At 41.5% G+C, this 26,357-nt stretch overlaps 3 protein-coding genes across 3 annotated transcripts; 2 read left to right on the top strand and 1 right to left on the bottom strand.

Annotated features, from left to right (window-relative positions):
• Window positions 1-2,340: 2,340 nt before the first annotated feature.
• Window positions 2,341-12,173, top strand: LOC148640983 (uncharacterized). Its single transcript, XM_088619501.1, has 4 exons — window positions 2,341-2,497; window positions 8,596-8,652; window positions 9,793-10,116; window positions 10,510-12,173. Exons 2-4 carry the CDS (start codon window positions 8,616-8,618, stop codon window positions 10,620-10,622), a joined length of 474 nt encoding a protein of 157 aa, XP_088475627.1. The 5' UTR covers window positions 2,341-2,497; window positions 8,596-8,615; the 3' UTR covers window positions 10,623-12,173.
• Window positions 12,174-13,490: 1,317 nt separating this feature from the next.
• On the top strand, window positions 13,491-16,350 carry LOC148640982 (uncharacterized). Its single transcript, XM_088619485.1, has 2 exons — window positions 13,491-14,173; window positions 15,003-16,350. Exon 1 carries the CDS (start codon window positions 13,491-13,493, stop codon window positions 14,136-14,138), a length of 648 nt encoding a protein of 215 aa, XP_088475611.1. The 3' UTR covers window positions 14,139-14,173; window positions 15,003-16,350.
• A 3-nt stretch (window positions 16,351-16,353) lies between these two features.
• On the bottom strand, window positions 16,354-24,750 carry LOC148640981 (uncharacterized). Its single transcript, XM_088619503.1, has 4 exons — window positions 24,615-24,750; window positions 22,505-22,951; window positions 19,559-19,572; window positions 16,354-16,941 (listed from the first exon to the last, which is right to left on the bottom strand). Exons 2-4 carry the CDS (start codon window positions 22,940-22,942, stop codon window positions 16,506-16,508), a joined length of 888 nt encoding a protein of 295 aa, XP_088475629.1. The 5' UTR covers window positions 22,943-22,951; window positions 24,615-24,750; the 3' UTR covers window positions 16,354-16,505.
• Window positions 24,751-26,357: the final 1,607 nt, after the last annotated feature.

The following is a 26,357-nucleotide window of genomic DNA, read 5'->3' as shown; positions in this document are numbered from 1 at the left end:
TTGGTTGTATTTAAAAATTACTCTTTGGTGATTTTTGTACTGACCCACACTGATGCTGTCTGTCAAAGACCTGGTAGAGCAGCACAATGCACAACATGTTGTTCTACAAGCCCAATAGAAGATAAGATTAAAATAAGTGCCCAACCATCATAACTGTATTAACTTGATTTAAATAGCAAGCTCCTTGCAACATGACATTGTAGACATCTGACTCTGGCCTGCGGTCACGGACCTGGTCTCCTTGAGAGGATTTTGAACAGACACCTGCTGTTGTACGTGACACCTCAGAAATAGCTGAAACATCATCAAGAATAGCCACTGGACCATAAGTACAGTGCGGACACTTAAACTCCCATTCCTGGTAATAACATGGCTGGATTCAGACTATAAAAACCGCTATATAATTTAATAAAAGTTTCCCATAATGATTTTGGATACTGGCCTGCATGGTATCGCTGTTGTTAGCATTGTGCGTGTCTGTGACCGTGTGCGCCCTGTAATGGACTGGCGTCCCGCCCAGGGTGTATCCTGCCTTGTGCCTGCTTCTAGCCGAGATTGGCTCTCTCGTGACGCTGAGCTGGATGAATCTGTTAGAAAGTGGATGGATGGATTTTATGTACTTTTTGGTCAAGCCTAAGTTAACAAGATTATCCTCAAGCTGCTCATAGTAGTGAAGTTTGTGCACAGGAGAGACTTCAGGTTGCTCAGTATATAAGGAAATTAGAAGGACCATTAGCTGATACTGTGGCATTTTTGAAGAACTGGTGGGCTGACATCCTGTGATCAATCAGCTGCTAGGAAGCATACAAGCTTAATGTGCTAAATGGACTTCTCTTTTTCTTACGTTCTTTCATTTGGGCACAGTCTTCAGCTTTATGATGATCTAACCAAAAATACACAGTTTTAAATACAGAACTTTTACCAGGAAATGGATGATTTTATTTATACAAAGAATCACTCTTCGCAATGATTCAGTAAAGAATGTGCACATATCCAGAGAAGCAGAAAACTAATAATATTTATTGAATTGCAACTGGTCTAATAGACAACTGTGCATTTTCTATAGTAACGAACGTACTAATAGCTAAAGAAGAGAAGCATGTGCTCATCATTGCATCAGTACATCACTGAAGGATGTATTGCATCAGCAAGCACTGCCTGAACTCCACCATGTTTTGAAGCATCTGCTTCCCATTCTTATTCATTCTGCAGCATATAGAAGGCAGGGTGAGGGTAATGGTGTGTGGGATTAAAGCACAGCGCGTTTCACCATGTATCAGTGCTTAGACCAGAGAAACCTGAGAGGCCTGCTCTACAATACAGCCTTGGATTGCTCACCACGACAGAGTTTTTTCATTTGGTCGGGGGGTTCCTAAATGCTTTGGCCAATTTCAAAATCTAGTTAAATGCCTTACAGTTTGGGTGCAAACATTTAACTGTAAACAGAAACTACATGTAAGTGATCTAAGCCAGGATTCTGCAGTCATGGCCTTCGAGAGCCATGGGTTCATCTGGGTTCTGTGCCAGCAGTGTGAATTAATGTAAATTAACTTCTTAGCTGAACTGCTGTACTGTATGTACACATGTTTTCCATGGATCGCATTAAATCAGACCACATTAAACCTACGCCCCATTGGCAAATTCTAAACCTGTGAAAACCTTCTAAATTTTAAAGATGTGAGAGAGAGAAACACTTGGGAAAGCAGAAAACAGATTAGAATGGTTTGATGGTCTCTAATCGTTGACTGTTTAAAGATATCTATAAAACAAATAGGTTCCTGGCTCTTAGGAGCAAGTTTGCAGTGACCATGCCTTAATATTTACAGTAGATGCAGTGTACAGATACTGTAGTACAAAAGCAAAGCCATCCTTACAAACATGAAGGCTTCTATGCCTGGTCTAGTGTCCTCGTATCTCTATGATTTGTCTTTTGTTCTCTGTCTAGAGATTTGATGGCCTTGTTTCATCGGCCTCACCGTTAAGGCTCTGATGTCCTCAGCTCCAGTTTTTGGTGCAGAATGGCACTCTTCGGTGTAAAAAGTAAATTATTTTGGCCTGACAAATGAGTGATGAGCACATCTATTGCAAATATAATTAGGCTGCAGAATTTTTAAATACGTGTGTTTTTAAGGGGGGAGGGGGGATTTGAGATGTGGATTGATGTATTTTCTTAAATCTGCAATTATTTGAAATGGCTGGACCAGGAGGATGACAAAATGAGGCAGCAAATTATACTTTAGAGTGCTTTCTGCTGAAAGGTGTTCCCACGCAGCCCCTGCCCCATATCTCTAATTTTAAGGTCCGTGGCTCTGAATCACTGCAGAGGGAGAGCAGTTTCAGACACTGCAGCTATTTTTTTTTTAGTGGAGGAGGTGGTGTCTTAGCCAGTGCCTGGAGTTCTACTGCAGCAATAAAACTGCCTGATCAGTTCTGCACTGTGGCAGAAGCACAGGCACACGCAGGAGGACAGCAGAGAGAAATACACACACCAGCTCAGGTAAGAAACCTAAAACTGAAGAGGGTTCAATCTCCAGTAATGATGAGAAGAGAGAAATAATGCTTTAGCAAATTCAAAGTGAAGCTTTTATGCTTTTATTCAAGAATGCGTGATTGAAGAAAGAGACTTCTTGATAAATATACTTTAGATCTTCATGTTTTTGCTCATTAAGAATGCTTTCAAAGAGGGGCTTAACTGAAAATAGTATGTACTCAAATGATGGGGAATTTAATCAGATGAATGCAAACTGCAGGTAACATTTGCTGGAGAGGGTCTCAGCTAAACCCCTAAAACAGTTCAAATTAAAATAAATTAAGAACATTGTGAAGAGAGAGAAAACTGAGTGCTTGAAAGGAGAGACGATTGCCTGAAAACGACCAATTTTACTGTGAAGGATCAGGCTACAAAGTCGAAACAGGGGATAAAATACAGAGAGCAAGAGAGATATGATCAATATAAGCATCTGACTGCTGCAGCAGAGGGTGTGCACGCGGATGAGAGGGGGGCTGCTGGGGGCTAAGGGGGCTCTGCAGGAGCACCGGGGCTACAGAACACAACAAAGTGGGGAGCACAGACGGGGCGTGTGGGCTGAGCCCCTGCTTCTCCGCTGTAATGGCCGTTGGATGGGTTGTGTTTTCTGGATTTCCAGGGCAGTTCTTGCAGCGAAAAGCACGAAGAGCACTTTCTGATACAGATCTGCCCTCTGATATCTGCTAGGAGGCTAGCAGACAGTTAACGCTGGCAGAATAATATGCTGAGATGCTGCTGATTGCAGAGTCTGAGCACTGCAGCCTGCAAGACTGCAGAACCTGGAGGTGACAAGAATAATGTCCCAGTACGTGGAAACGAGCCTCACTGCAGCTGTCATGTGGGGAAGTCTGTTGCAGATTGTAGTAGACAACATTAACGTCACCAGCCAGAACACAGTGTGCTCTGCTAGGCGTCCCATAAGGGGGTGAAGTGTGGGATCAACCAGGAAAGAGGTGTACATTGAAAGCAAGATATTTTAGTGAATGCTCAAAGGCCAAGGCAAAGACAAAAAGAAATAAGGAGGTACTATAAGAAAGATACTTAGAAGTTTCTTCAGGGCAGCAACATTTTGCAGACCAACCACAGATTTACTTCTTAAATAAACACAATGTGGTTGTGGTTGAATTCCTAGAGGGGAAAAAAGAACTGCATTTTATTTCAATTACCAAAATTAATGAATGCAGCTGTTGTTTTCTAAAATAAGATTCAGATCTGAATGGTTTGTGGGCGTATGAATGTGAATTAGAATGCGGAATCACTGCGCTTGTTTGAGATAATGGACTGTCGCCTCTCGATATAGACTAATTTTTCAATAAGAGAGCTTGCATTTGAAATGGAAAACAATCTATAGTGACATACTGTATGAGTTGTGGTTGCGCATTATAAATGTGATACATCCCAGAACACACGACACAGCAAGTGCTCTGTGCTGAGTATGTTCGCAAAACACCGTCAGTTACCTAATGCTTCAAGTAGGACTGTCTGACTTGTGCTTGACTGAAGCCGACTCCCAGTCACGTTTTTTAAATATCCTGTCATATCCTCTTCAGGATCTCCACTCGGTCAGGTTCTGACCAAAGTTATGAATCTCTATGAATCCCCGTTGGAAATCTGATCCGTTTGATCAAGGACATCATCCCTCTAGTTCCTCCTGAAGACCTGAAAGATTTCGAATGGGTGGGATCCTTCTAACTTCCAGTAAAGTCAACCATAGGTTGACACTCACACGCTGCTCATAACCCGGTCAATGAGCTTGCAGCACTAAGCCTTTTGTTTCTTTTGTCATGTTACCAGATTTTGAAAGATTTGGTAAAATATAGTTTCCCAGGCAGAATTCAATTCACAGCAGTTCCCCTGAAAGAACTCTATACACTCTAAGTGAGGCTGAAAGCCACAAACATTGCGTGCACCATGTCACGCTCTCCTTCAAAACAACATGACTAAACTCCGGGCCATCTGGTAACGTGGGCTGGAGTATATCCTCATTAGCTGTGGCCAGAGACAGTAAACCAGAGATCATTATTGCAGCTTTGACCCTGGCTGGATCCGTTACAAATAAAACACACTCAATCTATTGTGCTTGACAATGCCCTGGGGTCAGGGCTGTTTTTTTTTAAAAAATTGAACTTTTTTTCACTTTTACTATACCATTAATTAAGACACAGTGCTTTGTCTGAGTGACATTTAATGAATGCTGGAGCCATTATCCATTGCGCCAGCTTCCCGAGGCATAAGGAAAGCAGGCAGATTGCCATTCCACTGACTTAAAAAGGCAGTGTTTCCACTTTACTTTTCTCTCTGTATTGAAAATATCTGACTGTTTGCAGTCTTACTTTAAGAAGGCAATGTGCACGTTACAGTTTTATTGTCATTACATGGTAAAGACACTAGTGAACAGGTTGTCTAAATGTGATCAGGGCCAAAAGTTTGGTCTGATTCCTAGAAAGGTTGACATATTACAACGTGTTGGTCTCTCTGCCTTGAGCTACATTTTTGTTTATCATTTTTTGGGGGAAAGGCTGGGAAATAACACTTGACAATACTTTCCATTCTTCACTGTATTTTATCTTTTTTCTAAACATATCTCAGGAAACTTTTAATTATGTAATTATTTACAATTATGTAATTACGATTATTATGATGCCTTATAAGTGTGAACTATGCTATTGAAGTTCCTCCTTAAACTAGGGAAGGTATACAGCAGGGAAGGGTGTGTAAGGTGCCCGGTGTATCAGATGCAAAGATAAATATCAGAAGTCATTACTTTAAACTGGGGACTGATTGCAATATTAATCTTTATAAGAATACTGTAATTGGAAGAAAGCATTCAGCAACGTGTCTAGCACCAGTATGCAACTGATTCAAACAAAACCTCATCTGCCTAGTTTGTACTGTATCAAAAGCAAGATAGGTTCCACTTGACATCATATCTGAATGAAAAGAGTAACAGTAAGACCCCAAAGAGTGAAATGACTTCTTTAATACTCTGATTTTTCTGCTGACTCCTGCAGTTCAAATATATTGATGCAGCAGTTTATCACCTCTATATCTGCGCTGGTCGCCTACATCAGGCCTTTCAAGGAGACATGAAAAACAGACCCAGCAAAAACCTAACAGGATATTGATATTGAACCCAATGGGCGACAACAGTTCTTTAAAGCTTCCAAAAGGGGGGGCATTTGTTACATGAACATAGACTAAGACACTTACATAAGAGAAGTCATTTTCAAGGTGATCTTGGGTCCTGGGATCTGAGCGCTCTTGGGATTGGGTGTCATTTGTGCAGAGATTGCATGTTCTCCCTTTATTCATGTGGCCGTTCTGCAGGTACTCTGGTTTCTTCTCACCTTCCAGATGTCTGAGTGTGTGTTTCTGTGTACAGTACAGCCCTGTGGTAACCAGGAGGTTGTTCTGCTTTACATCCCTGTGTCTGTCAGCCTACATTTGACTCACCTGCATCACTTCAGCATATGCAGTAGCTATGGATAATGAGTAGATGGGTTATTTTCAAGACCTTTCAGCCCACATGTAGGACTCCTAATCCAGCGTTATTTGTTTATATTCCCTGAAGGATCCCATCACGTCAGCAAAGCTGTATCCTGTTGTGGATTGTACTTTGCAGTGATCTAATCTCGTGTGGCCTACAGGGAGGATCAGTGCTTCTCCTCTCCTGTGGAGGAGGAATGCTGCTCCAGCATCTCAGATAGACTTATTGCTACACCATGAAAAGAAACATCCCCTATATATTCACAAAAGAAATGCATGATGGAATTAAAGTCTAACCTACAGTATAGCTAAGATGTCTTTATAAGATAAGAAATGCAAATAGATCAAGGGAAATTTAATTGTGTTAGTTTCAAAAACCTGCATCACAATATTTCATCTTTATACTGTGTTTATGAAGGGCGTCAAAAATAATTCTATTTGCACTGCAGTATTTTCCAGGTAATGCATACATTATTGATTAATCTCCTTATAAATAACAAAAATGCAAATCAACTTTGCCTTTTGTATCCAGTTTTGGATCTGTAACAATTTAATTTAGCTGATGAAGAATGCAGAGTTAACATTAACCGCTGTGTCAAAAAACAAAAAGCATCATGTAATCGTGCTAATGAAGGAGCGTGTGTGGGAATCTGGGTAATAATGCAGACTTGTTTATTGCTTTGGGAATCGTGGTCGGACATCTTGGCTCAGCTAGACACTTAAGCATATCCGAAACCTTTGATTCTTTCCCCTAATGTACAGCACCACAATCTTTTTTCCCCAAATGTACTAGACTTCTCACTGCCTAACATTCCCTGTCGGTTCCAGCCTTCACTTTTTACTTTCCCTGTGCTGGGCATCTCCGGGGCAGTGCCCCCTGAGGCAGCCTGTAAAAGCATCTGCCAGCCCTGGGCCTCACCCGGATGGCCAGCCCAGCCGCTCTGCAGCTGCAGGTCCGCCTGGGCTCTGACCTCAGTGTGCTCAGCCTCCGCAGCCCTGCACCTGAGGGCAGACGGTCCGCCTGGGCTCTGACCTCAGTGTGCTCAGCCTTCGCAGCCCTTTCCCGCGCAGCTTGCGGGAATACCCCGCTGCAGCTTCAGTGCAGCTGCCCCTCGAAACCCAGACTCTGTTCCACCACTGTTACTCCGGGACCGGGATGAGGGCTTTGAGGAGAGATGGTCGCTGGTCCTGTGGCTGCCCAGCCCGTATCTCCGGACCCTCCAGTTCCATCACTAGGAGGTTCAGGCACTTCAGCGGGGGACCTGGATGACACCCATGAACCTCTGCCAGGCCCTTGGCTTCCTGTCCCTAAAAACACGGGCTCTGCCGGTGCAGAGGGGGGTGTTGGGAGTTCTGCGTCCCTCTGTTCCCGGCCTCCAGGACTTTCTCGGAAGTTGTGAGTGCAGTCTTTCTCTTGCTTGGCTGTGGGACACACGCGGAGAGAGGGAGTCTTTGTTCTCCCAAGTTCCCCCCCAGGGGGCAATTTGTCTTACGGCATCAGACGATATGAAGAAAACCCACAAACAAACGATACACCTGTACGTACATGGCAATATCCACAGATACTGGATGAATGAGAACTAAAACCCATTTGTTTACAAACTGAGGAAGCTTGTATTTGTGTTCAGAAGGGAGGAATTCATTAAACAAAGGGTCGGAAGGGTCCTCTGGGATGGAATACACTTTAAGTACAACTCAGAGCTGATAGACGTGGGAACCAATGACTTTCTGGCAGAAACTCCATTGTGATACAGCGCAGCCAAAATTTACCACAACGAGCACAGCGGGACACATTTATCTCATGGATGGAGCAGAAGCCTGGAAATGTGTTGAATCAAATGCAGACATATTGCAACTCAGATGTTTTTTCATATTGCTACAAAATGTCTTCAGACACATAAAACTAAAACGGTAAAACGGTCGTCAGCAAGGAAGCACTGCTCATAAAGCAGACAGCACAAACAAAGAGTGGGGCAGTGTCTATGACTATCTTTTTGTTTTCCATGAGGATAGATTGTTCATAGTGTTTTAAGGAGTTTTACAAGAACAAATGATGAAACTACAGATTTTTATTTTGCGGGTAATACCAATTAATGTGCACTGTGATGCAAATACAGTTTACAGTAGCTTTTGTCTCTGCTGAGGTGGTTTGAAATAAAGATATGCTTTTATGGCTAAAGCTACTGTGACGTTTGAGTCTGATAAGTTTTTGGGTTGTGTAGTGTCCATGTTTCAGGCAACTATTGCCTGGAACTTTTTAATTCTTAGCAATTTAAGCTTGGGAAAACAAGTTTCCAACATACTGACATTTTATTTTGAAAGTGTTAAGAAGCTGTGTTCTGCAATGCTTTGATGAAAGTGTTTCGATGACAAATCAGCTTTTTTATTTCAGTCATGATAACTTCATATAATACAAACCTATATGTTGGTAACTTATGTTTGAAAGGTGCTTGAGTGTACTTCCCTGGACTGTTTGCAATATCTGCAGAAAATAAATTGCATAGGCTCATGCTTGGTGAATGCGTGATAATACAGATGTTTGAATGTCTAACTGTAACATATTTTGTTCCAATTTCTTTCAGTTTTGCATAAAGACAGCAAGATGAACAGTTTGTTCATATTTGGTGTTTTTCTAGCAGGTAAGATACATTTAGGATTATTAACTTATGGCAATAGTAGGCTTAATCTGAAATGTTTGGTTGTACTGAGCTTTGCTCTTTTTTACACAAAATTTCAACAAATAATAATAAAGCAACAGAAATTCAGGAAGGAGAAGACAGGAGGACAGATTGCCTTCAGTTGCTACTGGTATCTGGAATCCTAACTAAATTAATATTCCGGACTGAGCAGACAAAAGAAAGCTTTCTGTCTCGTACACTTTGTCCGTTGCCATTTTCTCACTTCAGGTGGGTAGCTGTGTCAGCATGCGTAGGCTGCAAAGGAACAAGTAATAGGTTTATTCCATGCTGAAAAAAAGAAGAAAGAGAACACAACGTTTCGGCCATGGAGCCTTCTCCACGGCCGAAACGTTGTGTTCTCTTTCTTACTTCTTCCAACATCACCTTTCATAGATGAAGGTATTTTCAAGTGATTGTGCTTGTCATGGTCAAAAATGTATGCACCGTTGCCACACTGGGGCCCTGGGTTCAATTCCAGACCTGGGGTGCTGTCTGCATGGAGTTTGTATGTTCTCCCCGTGTTTGTGTGGGTTTCCTTTGGGTGCTATGGTTTCCTCCCACTGTCAAAGGACATGTTGGTAAGTTCATTGTCTTCTGGGAAAACTGGCCCTGAAGCGAGTGTGTTTGTACCTGTGTCTGACTGGTGTCCCATCCAGCATGTGCCCTGCCTTCTGACCCATTGCTTGCTGGGACAAGCTCCAGCTTCTGCATGACCCTGAAGTTGACGTAGCAGATAGAACATTAATAGATGAATTGCACTTGTAAATGCCTTTGCAAAGTCTGCAGTTTGTTTACCTTATTTCGGTGACAACTTTGTCCAAAGCGCCTTCCCAAAAGCTCTAACTACAATACTAATTTCTTGTGCATGGTACCAATTTATCTGGTTGATGTTGCTGATGTATTTTATATAAGGTGGCTTGATCAAAGCCGAACAGTCTCTAGGGATGTGACACCAGTCAAGTTCAGAACACTGTTGTTCCACACGGCCACCTGCTTCTACTCTCCTGGTTAATGTGGAAAGAACCTTTCAGTCCGTGTTAGTTGTTTTTTTCCTCACACTGAATCGGTCAGTTCGTTCTAGCTTCTGTTGATCCTCCCCAGTTTCTGCGGCCCCCACATTCGGCGATAATAACATCAAAGTGTGCCGCCAAGAGGATGAGTCTCTGAGGATAGACTGCAACATCCCACCCAAGCCCAACCAGGTGAGCTCCTACTCCTTCTCCGTGACCAAAGCGGGCAAGGAGACACCCATCACCAACAACTTCACCGGAGGCACAACAGATTTGAAATTCAAGGACAAGATCCGGGTGGTACCGCTGGAAAACAGCGGCTTCCGACTGACAATGACCAGCTTCCAGCTGACCGAGAACACCACCTTCATCTGCAAAGTCCAGAGTGTAATTGCCACTGCGCAGGTGGAGAAAGGTGAGGCTCATGAGAGAATCCTTTTCCCTTTCGAGTTCCCTTCAGTTCTCTGCCTCCACCCTGATAATCAGCATATTTGTAAAAAGAATCACTAAGCAAAACCTGGGAAACAAACCTTTGTGTTTTTCCTTACATCTGACGGTGTTTTTTGCAGTCTGTCTGTGCTGCATAAGAGTATCGTCATCAGCTATTAATTATTGTAAACAAACAGAGGAAGACAGAAACACAAACCTTTTCCCTTTGCTAATGTCAGTTGTTTTGAAGTCAAATATTTCATTCAGTCAGTTAATAGTGATATGGTGAAATATGTGCTTTGTGTCTCTTTTGTTGTTCTAAACAAAATGTTTCTTTCTTCTCTTCTCTCTGTCTTATCTTCTTTTTTCCACTTTGTAGGTAAACTGGTGACCTGTTCAGCAATTAATGCATTTCTCCACAGCTGTCCTTGGCTCCTCTACGCTTTGCTTGCTCTTCAAGTGATCCGGAGCTGGGGTCTGCCATCCCTCTGAGCGATAACAATACAACGAGAATCCAAAAAAGCAAAATAAAAAAAAGAAAAGAACACCAAGAGGTCAGAGGATTAGAAATTAAATTGTCTTTTATGAAACTAACTAAGGGAACATGCATGATCCACTGTGGTTAGGCACTGCAGCCCTTTTCCAACCTTCTGTCTGTTTTTGTTTTGGTGGGGGTGGGGGGGTTATATACTCATCTGCCCAGGAATGGCTATGCCGTCTGTCAAGGAAAATAGTTTTAAAAAATCTAGACAAAAATAAAATCTTTTCTTTATACAGGTAATTATTTTGCTCCTTTTCTTCCTACACTCTAGTTTCTTTGTGATATTATAAAAATGAACTGATGTTTTGGAAACAGGTTGTGCCATCTCCAGTAAATGTCTTGCTCTCATGGTGAAAATGCCTGCCTTCATTTAGAGTCACAGGCTTGTCACTGACTGTTCTGCACATCACTCGATATATAATGTTGTACAGAACAAAATGCCATTCAGTAGGTATAACAACTAATCCTGCTGTACATTTTGCATCGAAATGAGTATGCAAAAGAAAGCAATGCCTCATGTCCGTCTCCATTAATCAAGTTATCCCAGACTGTGGGCTGATGTTCATGTCTCAGCTGTAAGGCAATTCCATGTCAGCTGCGATTGTATACAGAACACCCACACAGGAAGTATACAATTAAGCAGGACTAAACACTCCAAGCTGGAATAACAGGAACAACACTGAAAACTAAAAGGATGCATGAAGGTCTATTGTAAGTACATCCACCTTCAGTAGGCAACATGTTATTGGAGCACCTCTAAATGTGTCCATCACACCGTATCGGTGGACACAGACATTATGTGACCTTCACATCTTCAAGTATAATTTCTAAATTATAAGGAGTGTAAACATTTAATTGTTTCAGAATTTCCTGGATAGGTAGTACAGTACTCAAATCAAAACAGAAAAATATTCTGACCTGCAGAGAACAGCTGGAGAAAAATGTCGCTTTAAGTTCTGCGCTGAACACAGACATACTGTATAGTACAGTACCTTGTTGGACACTGCCCACTGCTATTTCTTGCTACTGCTCAAGTAAAAAAGGCTTGAAGTCCTAGCAGTTTCAAGACCTATACAGCCATTCTGAGAAAAGCTGCTCTTCATCGCTGTCCTTCCTGTGCTGTTTTGTTGTAAGCCCTTCTACAGACTCTGTACTTAGCTTGTTTTCCTTGACAGATAACTACAGTATCTGCTTAGGCTGCACTGACTGGCAATGCTTTATTAAGAAGTCTATTGCTCAGGTATATTTCTGTTCATTATCAAACCTTGATATTGTCATATTCAACACTGTCTTTATATGATCTTGTAAATCAAAGTTAAAAAAAAACAAATATGTGAACCAGTACATATGCAAACAAGTAAAACTTTGAACTACTAGTGTAATCACTCCTCTAAATTCTGTTTAACCTGTATAACAGCTACTACCAATACTCCAAGTGTGTCTGCAAAAGCTAAAACTGACTGTACTTTCCAAACGCCTTTAATAAAGTTCTTGTCACAACAGCACAGTTCTTGCTTCCTTCTTCAGTTCAGCGCAGCTAACACAGCGTCAAGCGCTTGCCACACAAAAATGAGCTCTCAAAAGCGCACAAAGTAGCAGGCACAAGCACAAAAGTTTTTACTTGGTGATATTACATTGTCCTGAGCCACGATAACGTGGAAAACCGTGGGGTTTAGTCCGTCTTTCTACTACGGTCCAATACGTGCTTTCTAGGTTAATCAGCGTCTCCAAACCGCAAGGTGTGCGGGTCCCCAGACAGACGTGCGTCCTCTCCACGCTGTCCTGTCTTGCGCCCCTTGTTGCTAAATAACTAATTTCTGAGACATCATCATCTGTGAGTCTCAAAAAATTGCTTATTTCCCGAAACTGCTTTTCCGCTTTTGTAGAATGTAGTTCAGAACTTAGTTCCACGATGTTCAATGTGTTTTCCTTGGATTAAGCAAACGGAAACTTAACGCAGCTGCGCCGGCGAAGGTGCGTAAAGCGAGTTTGTGGGAAAGGACCTGGCAAAGATCCAAATGCGAAGCAATAACTTACAGAAATGAAAGTGAAAGAAGTCTGTAAAAACTACCGCTCCGCCCCAGGACAGCGATTTAAAAACTGGGCAACAAGGGCCGCGTAAAAAGGTAAGACTTCCGTGAATTTATCCTTAATGTTTAATATAAAAATAAGTATTTTACTAAATCTGACACATCAAGGGAAAATATTGCAGCTAAGTGTTGTTTGTAAGGTAGCCTAACGGTATTCATCTGTGTATAAACAATACACGGAAGACTATTGAGATTCAATGCTGTACGAGTATGACCACGTTGAACCCGTCCTGAATCTTTTACAAACTGAGGTGTGTTGCAAATCGGTAGCAGGTTTACAATTAAGGCTTACTAAGCTGAATTCATCAAGAACTTTTATCTCAATTTATCCGCGAATATCTTCAGAGCAACGCGAGAGCCAAGTGCGCTTTCTTGACAGAGGTGTGTCAAGATGACTATTTCTGCCTGTATTGATGTTTTCTTCATGTGGCACAAAAGCAGTTTTAAGAGTCCCTCTCTTCCTTCAATGCGTCTTAAAACGCTACCTGCTTCAACTTCACTGAAATAAAAACTCTTATTCTCAGAATTCTTGCAGCGTGGAGCAGTATTGGGGGGCTTTGGAAATGCTGCTTGTGGTCTAATTTCAGCAGCTTTCATGAGTAAAGCTTCTTACCTGTGGTCAGAAACATATCGCCCGGGCGGCGTGGCGTCTCCATCGCCCGTCGTGACCCCCCCGAGCTGGCCACCGCAGACTCACGCCATCTTGTCTGTCCCTCTCCAAGCGCCGGGATGGCCTTGAGCTTCTGTGGCTGGGAGAGCCGGCTGGACGGGCGGCGACTGAAGCCGGGCCAGGCGCCCAAGCGGGGCCACGGCTACACCATGTACCACGGGACGCACAAGAGCAGCGCCCGGGCCATCGTCACCTCCGGCTTCCGGCCGTCGTCGGGAGGCACGCTGGGGCCGGGCGTCTACTGCAGCAGGGACATCAACAAGGCCATGGGCTACCCTGGCTCCTGCAGCCCCGGCGACAGGGTGGTCCTCCTGCTCCGCGTCCGGGTGGGCAGGGTCAAGAAGATCGACGGCCACGGCGCGCTCCTGCAGACGAGCTGGCACCAGCAGGGGTACGACACGGCCTGGCTGCCGCCCTCGCCGGGCCGATGCGAGGAGGACTGCGTGTGGGACCCCGGCAGGCTGGCGGTCGTGGGCGTGGCTCACTGCGCCGACCCGGCAGTCAAAAGCGAGCTGGAGACGCTGATCAGGGGGCAGGGGCAGGGGCAGGGGAAGGAGCAGGGGCAGGGGCAGGGGCAGGGGCAGAGGGCCCAGTGCAAGACGTGCGGGCGGCACACCGAGACCTCTCACACCGTGGGCAAGTGCTGGGGCTGCGGAGAAAGTATCTGCCCCTTCATGACCAAGCATGTCTGCAGGAGGGGTGGCTGACTGAAGATAAAAGTTTAAAAAAAAACAATCACAGACTTTCCCCGGTCTCTGCTGGTTCTGAAGAGTTGAGGGAGAAGTTTACCGCTACACTCTTGCAGGTTTCGCAGTGGCTTTGCTGACAGGAGCACAGTGCTCGTGTTTCTGTACAGGCTTTTGCTTCCCCCATGTGCTTTACTGCACTTTACTGTGCTTTTATCGTGGTATACCACCGAAAGTAATTGATTTGCCGCAGTGGTGCACTCCAGCCGTGCCTTTTCCCCCTCCCGCCTGAGCCAAGCCTTGCTTACTTTTGCATTGGTGCAGTTGATCTTTTCTGCCTTGACGTTGGATCCTCCTGCTGCCCTTTTCGTGATGTAATGGCCGGCCTGAGAACACATGACACGCCGTGTGAGAATAAATAATTCAGATGCCGGTAGTGTGGCCCTTCTAAGGCCAGAGATTCCTGAGGCCTGAGCTTCTGTGACACAGACCTGGCTGTTTTTGTATGGGACACAGTGAGCAGGGCTCTACAGGGGGCAGAGAAGGTTACCCTGAAAAACGACGACTGCTGGCCCCTAGCCGTGATCTATTTCAGCCCAGTAGGTGGTGCACTCTGCCCCTTGGTTTGTGGATTTAATCTTACCCACGATGTTCTTTGTGCCACCTAAGCAGCAGATTTCTATTTTAGCTTTTATACTCCTTGAAATCCTGGAAAGGTCATCTTTTAAAGGGTCTTCTTCTAACCGACAGCCTCAGTCTGTCCGCAAAGGATGAAAAAAAACGGAGAAATGGAAATCTATGCGCGGGGAAAATAATTTCCTCAAACTCCCCCCTCTCCCAGACATGCATTGGCTTGACCGGGGTGTTTGATGTGATTTGCTTCACTAGTGAATATGATTAGCCAAGGTGCTTGTTTCACAGATTTGTGAAGATAGTGTCTGCCCTCTGAAAGATGAATATTACGATGCGCTTCCTGGTGGTAACGCTCAGCAAACTAAGATAAAGCCCTTGTAAGACTGACATCTGATTGTGTGAGTATGATTAATATAGTCTCGAGAATAACATCCTCAGAAACAGGGTTACCAAAACCATTATGTGGCAGTTTCCTTGTACCTTGTGTGCTCTCATTATCATATGCGTCTTTTAAAACTTGAAAATTATCCCGTTTGTTCCATTTCTTTTTCCAGATGTGCATGTTGAGTGATTCATGAAGAAATTGCTTCCGATATTCTGCACAGAATTAGCAAAAACGTTGACTTGGATGGCTGTGTGTATGGCTGGCAAAATTAAATTAATTAAACATGAAATTTTCAAATATGTTTCATCTCACCTAAATCCCCCCCCCCCCCCTCCAATGGATTGAATAATTGTTCCGATGTATAGAAACAAGCTAAGGTATCTTAAAAAAACTATTGAAAAAGAATAGATTTGCCTTCCAAGGCAGATGTCTTATCTCTGTCTGTTTCCTGTGTGGCAGGACGCGGGGGCGTGCCCAGTGTGGAGGCGCAGCCCTGGTAGAAGGGCGACGCCTCACTTTTCTAGTCCCAACTGTCCCAGCTCCTACATGAGCTGGGCGGGTCCTATAAAGGCACACTGGACAACGGGACGAGCAGGGCACCGCAGCAGGGGGAGTTTGACACGGACTGTCCCGGAGGGGTTTGCACCTGTGTAAGGCGTTTTTTTTTTTTCCCCCCTGCCCGTCCCGTCGCGTGTTTTCACCAGGACAGGCACTCCTTTTTTCACACATGGAGTTTTTATTTAGTTTTTTGCCTGACGCAGCCGGCTGTACCAGACTGGAACACCGCTGTGTCTTTTGCCCAGCCTGGAGGTTATGAGGCCCAGCGTTACACCTTTCTTCTGGCTATTTGTTTATTTCTCACACTTTCTGTGTTGTGGTCGGTCCCTGCTAGCCTCACACCGGTGCTGCCGTCCCCTCGCGCGGGGCGTTGACTGCTCACCGGTGCTCGCCTCACACTGACGTCTCCCAGTTGAGGAGAAAGAAAGAGGTGGAAGTGTCTCTGATGAATGGAGTTTCAAACAGAAGTTCAGGAGGAAGGTTGGATCTTAATCTCACCCACATCCACTTGCCTAAGTGTCTCAGACTCGCACCCGGGACTTCCCTTCACATTTCACCCCTCTGTCGAATTCATCAGGACCTAATCAACTATTGAACAGGCTGTAAATCTGTGTCCTGGTTTGTGTATTTAATGAATAAACCCATGAATGACACAAAGGATTATCTGTCAATTTAATTTTATTATCCATCTTAAGGAAACAAATTTTGTCTTATAAGTGATCAAGAAATATACACAAACACCAATGAGCTAGAAGAGGCAGTTGTATGGCCTTTCTACTTCATTAAAATCGGAACATAAGCATTTTGAAGGTTTAATATGATTCTTCATCGTCTTGGAAAGAGGGAAGAGGTGGCAGCCTGCTGGGTTTGATGACCTCCATGACCTTGATCCTCCTGGGATCCCAGACGCAGTCCTCCTCCAGTCCGCTCTTCACCATCCCGCAGTGTGGGGGGACCCAGGCCGTGTCGTAGCCGTGCTCGTGCCAGGTCTTCTGCAGGGGGTGCCCCTGCCTGTCGATCTTCTTCACCTTCCCGACATCGACCTTCAGCTTCAGGACTCTCCTCTGCTGCTCGGGCACCTCCATGGGGTACCTGGAGGCCTTCTGCAGGTCCCGGCTCATGTAAACCCCCTGCCCCAGCATGCCATCCTCGGACGGACAAAATCCATTCCTCTTGATGGGCTCGACTGCCTCCTTCGTGGTGCCATGGTACATGATGTAGAAGTTTCCGCTGACGGGCTCTGAGAGGCTATCCAAAGTGTACAGCTCGATCTTCGGCCCTTTCCTTCTAGCTCGTCCCATCCTGACAGCACTCGCGCCTCTGTATGGGCTGCAAAAGGAAGTGTAGATCTGAGTCGTTTCTGTTCCAGCTGAGGTTATGAATCATGCCTTTGGCTGGCAGCGTGTTTGCAGGTGAAACTGGGTGTGTATTTCCTGACATGCTGTTTAGTCTAGAGGCTGATTCCCACATTAAGCTGACTCCTCTTTTACAGTAGCCATCACTGAATTTAATCACTTAAACAATATTGTTTTCTCAGATGTATTCTGTTACAGCTGTCCTTAAGCTGATATGTACTGTATATACAAAAAATGTACGTACTGTATATACTGTGTGTCTATCACAAAACAGCAAGTCGAAGTTAAAATAAACGTGATGGAGAGAGAGGCACCATACTGGGATACAAAGCAAGGAGCTCAAAGGAGCAGCGTGTCAGGATGGACAAACCAGAGGGGAGATGCAAATGCAGATGTATGAGGTGAATTTCAGGGGAAGGGTGAAAGTCTTAAACGAACATTGAGGGTTTGACAAGAAATTAGTCCATCCATAATTGGTTAATGCTAGGGGAAAGTATGATCTTAATTTTAGGATAATTTTGACTTCTGATGTCTTGATGAAATAAGAGACCTACAAAGCCTGTAAAAGGATGCAGCCAACATCAACACAAGGCATGTTTAGCTGGTGCAGAAGCTACTGCATCGCCTGCAGTTACTGTTTATATATATAATGATCAACAAGTTCACCCAGAGACCATCACATTGATATAGCAATCTCATTGGTTGATCAAGATGGCGCCCTACCATCTTTATACAAAACTACCATCGTGTTTTATTTTGTGTTAACTTTCTATAACTTCATCTCTGAATAGTTTTAAAAACTCTTTGGTCTTTATGGTTAAACTGTTGCTTGTAAATTCACCGTCTGACTGAGAGACTTTAATGAGGCAGATGTATTTTTTAATGAAATGATATAAACCCCATTTATTTATCAAAGAGGGCACTCAGCTAATTGCTAGTAGCTCGTTAAGACCAGAAAAGTGGCAGAGAAAAAAACAGGTAAGGATATGAATGCTTACGTAATCATATGTATAATACATATAATCCATTTATGTCTTTCCTTTTAAAGTTTGTGTACATGACCAGGCTACTTTCAGATGACTGCAAGCTTTAAAAGAAAGGATGTGAAAGGATGTGAAAACTGTGAGAAGGAGCTGTGTGTGTTATACAGACATCGGTGTTATTTCTGGTGTATAATTTCAATAAAAATGTTTCCTATATGAATGAGGCTAGTTATTGAAGGCATTATAAAAAAAGGATGTAAGCTAGGGAAAAAGTTAAAGCAGTAATCAGTTTTCAAGTCTGTACTGTATATAATCTTTTTTTTATAATTCTCGTTAAGAAAACACAGTTCTGTTAAAGCTAGATTTTTCTCATACTAAGGATTTTTTTTAATGGAAATGTCTGAATGGTTGTTTGGCTTCGTTATTTTACAGTAAACAGTGCCCAGTCTTACTGGCAGCCCAATCAATGTGTTTCTGAACGTCGGATAGGTCCTGCTTCCTGTTTGTTTCTTAATTCGGTTATTATTAACACATCCTGTGACCCAGCAGATGAACATGGCATTTTTTAAAAGTTATTTTGCTGCTGTTAGCAGGACAGTAATTGCGGGAGAGAAGATCGGCCTGCAGAATAAAACAGGCTCCGTCAGGATCCTAGACAGAAAGGGACGTGCCCTGATACAGGTCCAATTTACTTCCAGTATCTTAATCGCTCAAAGTCTTCTATAGGAAACATAAATTATTACCTTTTTCGTACTCTTTTCTCCTAATGTGAATTTAAAAATGTATTCAAAAATGATATTGTTTGATTGTAGCTGCAACTTCAATTACTAAATCCCCTCATCTGAAGCAGCAAGATTGTAGATTATTAGTTCTTAATAAATTCTAATTTATTTAGATACATTGGTACTTACATATCAGAGCGGATAAAAGCCGGTTTGAGAACAGCCTCTTCTTTGCCCAGAGATGATTGTTTGTTTCCTTTCAGTTCTGTAACTCAGTTAATGGTGGGCGGATCCTGTACATTTCCCTGAAGGCTCTTTATTTAAGATTAGAGACTTCACATCTGTAGAGTATATGGCTGTTCTTTCACACATATCAGAGTTTCTCTCCAAATACAAAAAACTCTTGTAATGAAAGTGTAATGAAACCATTAACAGCAATGTATTTTAAGAGCAAGGTATGTTGGCCCCGAAGCTGAGTGCTCAGCAGTGAATGATTTTCATACTTGTTTTACTTGTTGTTGCATTGGAGCATTGCTTTTAAAGGACTGTTTTCAAGGTTTTTTTCTCCTCCTCAGTTGCAAACCTTGTTTCAAATAACGGGCGTGCCTTAAAAAAATCCCACTGCCACCTCGTTAGAAAAAGTAGAACCATTTGTTGAATCGATTTTCAAAAATATATTGAAAAAAGTGTACTGCAGGATTGTCAGTACATACTGTACAGTATCTATAAAAAGCATTCACCCCCTTCCAATGATGCCACAGTTTGTTGAATTAAAAGTGATGTACAGTACAGTGAATATTTGTACACATAATTTGAAAGCTCCAACAAAGTGCATTTATGGCTGAAATCTCACTGTATTTCCTATATAATTATTAAATTATAAATGTATGAAATGAAAACAAACATGAAAATGATATGTTCAAATTCTGAGTTTTTATTTTCAGTGTTTTTGTTAATCTTACAAGTGGATTGGGGATTTTTTGGCGGTTGAGATTTTTTTTTTCTTGCTGTAAATTAAGGGTTGTTATAAAAACATAGTACCAATGTCTTTTTGTTGTAATAGTTAAATTTCATTAGAGCCTTTTAAGACATTAATTCATGAAGCAGTTTATCATTAAACTTCCAAAACACAATTTGGTTTTCAAGGGGTATTTTGGTAATGTATCCAAATATTTCACATATACAGTATCATTGACTTGATTCCAGTGCTTAAGAAAAACCAGTTGTGGTAGGCTTCTGCATTTGTGACCTTTCCTGGTTTGTAGAGAAAACCCCCTTCCTCCTGTAGTACCTCTGTTGCCTTGGTGAATTTGGTTCTCCAACATATTTCTGTTTTTTAAGTACTCTGATTAGATAGCTTAGATTAGATAGCTGGCAGAGAAGAACTACATATGTTGCCTTTGTTGCCTCTCATCCAATTTAAATACAAATTTAAATCCTGTTTCTATGGATCAACACTTTCCTGTGAGTTATTGTTGAACTGGCCTGGAGGAATTATTTAATACTGATAAAAGTTAGTGTTATTTAGATTACCACTCCACGCAGAAATGTGCCACAGGACTGTTTTGAAAAATTGTGGTGTCAAGAGAAGAGCTGGTGACTCATCTAACGGAAAACCACTGCACTGGCATGCTCATTCGTGTTTATACCAGTTGTTCACTCAGATCTTTAGAATGGAAATTCCCTATATGCTGACATGAGCGGAAGCAGACCAGACTATTAGGGAGAAATTCTATGAATGTGTGTCCAGCGACTGTGCCAGCTGTGAAGAGGTTCCAGCTAACGGCTAAAGAGATAAAGAGACTTGAGAAACAGTCCCATCCTTCAGCAGTTAATCTGACAGTTGTTTCTAGGGTGCACATCAATCGTATCTGTGTCAAAATACCACACTTGCGTAGTCAATAACAGTATTTTCAATAGTTCAGAGTAGAGGGTATTTGGTGAAGCTCGCCTCGCTGAGGTATGGCAAGCCCCCTCAATATTGCCCGGACTGAACTAGGGAGCTCCTACAAGGGTAGAGATGCGAGGCTTGTCCCCAGTGCTAGATATACTCGAGATATACTGTGTATGCACATATATTTAATGTGGAGGTGGGGGAGATAAGGATCTAACTTTCCTCCTAAACTTCAGTTCCAAACTCCTTTGTTTTCCGTTCTGATGTTCAATGATTTCTATTCAGCAGCTCTGTTTAACTGAAGAGCTAAAGAGATACAGTCAACATCATCAAGTCCTGTGATGCTTGTGGTGTAAATGTACCACAAAGAGTGAGAACCAGAAAGGAGCAGCAGGAATTCTGCGCAGATAACTTTTCTTAACTTGAACCATCCCAGTATCCCAGCTGCAGTCTTTTTCAAAAACCGTGTTTGACTGTCCCTCAATTCAGGCTGTGTCATTACAGTGGTTGTGTCAGGTCTGAGGGTGTCTCTCTCCCACTGCAAACATTGTCCTCCACATTCACCTTCAGCACAGTAGCTGCTGGCCTTCAGAAGGTCCCACCTGACCTAACTGTATTTGAAGAGGCATCATTTTCTTGCCTTACTGGTAAAAGTAATCATGTTTTGTGAACAAAAGACATGCTGTCTAACTTTCATAATTAAAGCAAATGGTCTGATAATATCTTGACAGAGAAATAGAGCTGAAAACACTATTCCCTTCCCTAAACACATCACCCCATATTCGAGTTTGCAAGGAAAGGATTTATTCATTTGAAAATTTAAAATTCGCTCCAGACGTTAATGTAAATGAGTGAATATTTTTAAGACTCGTCTAGTGTGAGGTTTTCACAGAGGAGTTCTGCAGCTTGGATATGGGTAGACTGCTTGCTTTTGGGCTGAGAAGTGAGCGATGTTCTGCACTAGAGGGTGAAGAGGGCCCTGAAACAGAAAGCTCAGTGCTTGTGTTCTTGAAAAGAAGGGACAAGATCGTTAAAAGACAGTAACTCTTGGAGACTGCAGGCTCTTAAAATGCACAAATGACTGGAGAGATGTTCCTTGCAAGAGATACATGTATAGGCATGTTTAATTGGTCTGTGGTCTGTGGTTTAGCTTTACACATGAAAAGGGCAACATGTTGAAATCAAATTGCAGAGCCTTTTCCTTGCAAAAAGGCTCTGTATCAGAACAGCATATTTAAACTGTGTGTGTTTGAGGAATATGAATACTTTTGTGTTGGTATTTTTAAACTCTGGTTTTAGCAATTGTATTCTAAAACCTACTGTGTTTATACTTATAACTTACCGTTCAAAGAACCATAATAATATTTTGTCATATCTCCTTGGGTCATTAAAAGTCAAACAGCCCTGATAATATAATGGAGAGCTCTTTAATGTTTTTGATTGACATCCCTAAAGGGGAAGAAGATGTGTCCATATGTCCATTTTACAATGCAGGGTGTTGATTTAAAAGAGAAAAAATTTTTTATGTAAAAACAGTAACTTCTACTGACTACCTTGTGAAGCTCAAAATTTGTATTAAAAGTCTTAGGTTTTCAGTTGTTTTTTATATTCATTAGGACAGAAAAATGTCACTGTTGAAAAAAATTACTTATGGAATTTAAAAAGAATTGTTTATGAATATATGTAAGCAATACACACAAAGCATTTTTTTTCCATTTATCTTTATTTTACCTTGAGTTTAACAGGGAAAATGACCAAAGTTTCATACACATTTTGCAATGTGTTCAGAAGATTTCCCCGTCAATAAAAAAAATTACTGGCCGCGTGACCTGGCGGATTACAGACTGGATAAGGTACACGGGGATTAATCTCGGAGATCACTGTGATCCTCCGGGGATCCCAGACGCAGTCCTCCTCCAGTCCGCTCTTCACCATCCCGCAGTGTGGGGGGACCCAGGCCGTGTCGTAGCCGTGCTTGTGCCAGGTCTTCTGCAGGGGGTGCCCCTGCATGTCGATCTTTTTCACCTTCCCGACATCGACCTTCAGCTTCAGCACCACCCGCTGCTGCTCGTGCACCTCGATGGGGTACCTGCTGGCCTTCTGCAGGTCCCGGCTGACGTACACCCCACGCCCCAGCATGCCGTCTTTGGACTGTCTGAAACCAGACCTCTTGATTTTCCCGGCAGCTGCTGGCGTGGTGCCGTGGTACATGATGTAGGTTTTGCCATCCTCAGGCTCGGTGTAGCTCTGCAGGCAGGGCACAGAAGTAGGGTGGAAGTCGTCTTCTGCCCACATGTCTCAGGGCTGACAGCAATGGAGGTGATAAAGACCAGAGACATTACACACCAGTTTGACTACAACAGAGTTTTTTTTTCAAAGAATGTACTTCTTAAAACCAGTAAACAAAACCACTTCATTCCCACTGCCTACTGCCTACCTTAATGTGGTTAGCAAAGGCAGCTACATGAATGAATAAAATGGAACTGGAAGCACCTGTCAAAATTTGTAATAAATTGACATTTTTAATTGCCAATGTAATCGATCTCTGATAAAAGACCTCCTCCTTTTCACCTGATTTGTCTTTAAATGCCTATAAACAAATAATCACAGTATTTATTTTTGGTAAACTTAAACTCCAAAAAATATTAACTTTCAAATTGTTTAAAAAATAATATTATGGAAATATTTCTTATAAATACATTGAACTATTACTTTTTTTAATTCAAAAATGCATCTGACCTCTTTACGATCATACCTTCAAAACTTTGAGGCTGTACTAAGTGGAGGCTTTTTTAGTAGACCAAATATTAAGTTTCATTTCCCAGGAAAGAGTGTTAAAATGGAAACGGATTTCATTGCTTGTTAAAAGAGTAACTTCTCTGTGGATGTTTTTTACTTTGTCAATGTCAGTGTGACATTTTAAAATGATATCATACAGATTGTGTAAGTTAAAACAAATAGGTAAGAATGTAATTTAACTTATTTAGAAAGCATTAAAAAACACCGCTCTACTTGTTTAAGGAACAGTGTTTATGGCATTTTCCCTCTCCTATCAGACAGAATATCAGTAACATTCAGTTGTAGCTAACAAGCTGTTTTAAAATTTAAACACGTCACTTGCTTTTATTATCTTATAGAAAAGCTGTCTGAATATATCTCAATGGGCATACTGCATTTATATAAATCACTTGTCTCCATCAAAACCACTTTAGGGATAAAGAAAAGAAGGCTTTATAAGCTATCTGTAGAATTTGAAAAAAGCTACATCTCTTTGAGAAAAATATAGCCACCTTTTTGTTTAATAACTTTATCAAGAACTTTGGACTTTTTCAATAATGGTTTACTTTCATTTTCACTCAATACCGTAAGGAGCTGTTGTGTCTTACTAGAATTTAAATGTATGTGTTTATTAAATGTTTATTATGTGTTTATTAAATTTATGTGTCTAGAATTTACTCTATCAATACATTAATAACCTAATTTAATTTTGTACAAAGAGGCACGAATGGTTAATTTAATCTCTATCTTGGTAAAAAGTACAATACATTTTGGTTGTGAGAAAATGGCCATCTGTAACTGAGGCACATGATATTCATAATATTTTTTTCTACGAACGCCATATTCTGTGCTGGCATTTCGGAATGAAAGGGTTAATTAATTTCCTTCCTGGAAATCCATCTTACTCTAATAAAGTCTTAAAAAATGCATAGCACACCAATGTAAAACAAGCTGATATCTGCAAATATAAGCTTTTCCCTCAATAAAAGTTTCTCAATAAAACTCTAAACTACTAATTGATAGTACTACTAAGGATGTGTGTTCATTACTCTTTGATGAGATAATACTGCCAAATACTGTTTTTACATACAGTGTCGAGCATCAGAAATGAATGATATTGTTAGATATGGAAGGTGTTAATACTCGGGCTGGTGACTGTAAAACAATTTAATATTAAAAAAAAGCCTACCTGCTCCAAGTTCACAGCAACTTCTGGCAGCTGGGAGACTCCGACCTATTTGTAGATTAAACTTGAAGTTTCTTTTTCCATTATATAAGCACACATCTCATTTGAATATTTTTACTTCCTGTACTATTTTCCTGTAGTTTCATTTCCAAGTACAGCAACACAATTGAAAGAGAATAATGTGTTTTGGCTAGTGTCCAAATTCAAATTACAAAATGTTAAATGCGTGTCCCAAAAGAGAACAAGTATTTTAAAAAGCAAACTTGTTAATGTATTACAGTGGAAAGACACTGACATGAATTCAACTGATAATACACTAATAATACATATAATACATTAATAACTGATATTCAGCCATATCCATTTAAAGCTAGTCTTAAATTTGAGACTTTCACTATTTAAAAAAACTGTCAGATAAACAATGTTTAAAGTACTTGTGTTTATTTTAAACTGGGACTAATAACTACAGTTCTTAAAACAAATACTTGGTTTGAGTCAAGAAATTAAATTGTTTTTTAACTGATGCTGCCTATAAAGCATAAAATAATTGAATCTTATTTTTCTTAGTTTAGAGGCCTCTGAACATAAGTTGCTTATTCTTTGTATGAGCTGGGCACTGAGCTGTGACCAGTCAACGTCTGTTTTTGATTTATTAAGGTGAAAATTATTAAATCAATTTGTGTCTCAAATATTAATGGAAATAATTGAAAGATTAGCATTACTTAATGTACTATGGAACTGGGGTTGGCACTAAACAGCCTTTCTCTAAAATGAGAGAACCTCTGGTTTCCCTTGGATGGAGTACCTGCTGGCCTTCTGCCCCAGCATGCCATCCTCGGACTTTGTGAAACCAGACCTCTTGATTTCCCCGGCAGCTGCTGGCGTCGTGCCGTGGTACATGCTGTAGGTTTTGCCATCTTCAGGCTCGGTGTAGCTCTGCAGGTTCTGACAGCAATGGAGGCTGGAAAAGAAGATGTTCATGACCAGACTCGTTAGACGCTTGTTTTCCTCGAACAAAGTTTTATTTAAAATTATGAACGAGCAGTGCACCCTCTCCATACCCACAGAACTGCTAAAGAAAATGTGAACAAACAGAGGGGGCTACTGTTAATTCCATAAAAACAATTCCAGAAAAATATTCTTAATCATATTCGTTACCCATTTACACCTGACCTGCCAATAAACAGTTTAGTCCATTTTTAACACATGATCACATTAAAACTTGTTCAGAAAGTCTTGATATATAATATTCGTGGGTCAAGGCTCCATAGCCGAAACATGTTTCTTTTCTTCTCTTTTCAGCTGGAATAAACCTGTACTTTTTCCTCTGCAGCCCACATATGCAGACGCAGCTCCCTACGTGAACTACTTCAGTGTATATATATATAAATGCATGAATATTAGATATCAATAGATGTTAATTTATATCAAGTAATATAGATTGAGATATTTATAAAATCATATGTAACTTCTGAATAAAGTCTTATTTATGGAAATAAATAATTTGTTTATTCTTTTAAAAATACTTAAACTATTATCATTTGAAATTCAGTGAAAAATTACTAGATGAAAAGACCATCAAATGTTTGAGGCAGAAGTCAGTGGAGTCGTCTTACTGTAAAAAGTCCAACAGTTAAGTTTCATTTTCCAAGAAAGGGTGTTTAAATTAAATACCCCCCTACAAAAAATATTCAAAATATTTGCCCATGAAGAATGTTAGTTGCGTTTACCTTAAATTTCTATATT

This window comes from Lepisosteus platostomus, chromosome 25 (assembly GCF_059453375.1).
Source record: "Lepisosteus platostomus isolate fLepPlt1 chromosome 25, fLepPlt1.hap1, whole genome shotgun sequence".
In the NCBI taxonomy this organism is placed as follows: Eukaryota; Metazoa; Chordata; class Actinopteri; order Semionotiformes; family Lepisosteidae; genus Lepisosteus; species Lepisosteus platostomus.
This window is presented reverse-complemented; position numbering and strand designations above follow the sequence as displayed.

What these genes read in the sequence shown, in the direction of transcription:
- LOC148640981 (XM_088619503.1), bottom strand. Translation starts at nt 22,942, where the DNA reads ATGTGGGCAGAAGACGACTTCCACCCTACTTCTGTGCCCTGCCTGCAG.
- LOC148640983 (XM_088619501.1), top strand. Translation starts at nt 8,616, where the DNA reads ATGAACAGTTTGTTCATATTTGGTGTTTTTCTAGCAG. An exon ending in ATTTGGTGTTTTTCTAGCAG is followed by an intron (nt 8,653 to 9,792) that starts GTAAGATACATT and finishes GATCCTCCCCAG; the next exon opens with TTTCTGCGGCCCCCACATTC. An exon ending in CACTGCGCAGGTGGAGAAAG is followed by an intron (nt 10,117 to 10,509) that starts GTGAGGCTCATG and finishes TCCACTTTGTAG; the next exon opens with GTAAACTGGTGACCTGTTCA.
- LOC148640982 (XM_088619485.1), top strand. Translation starts at nt 13,491, where the DNA reads ATGGCCTTGAGCTTCTGTGGCTGGGAGAGCCGGCTGGACGGGCGGCGA.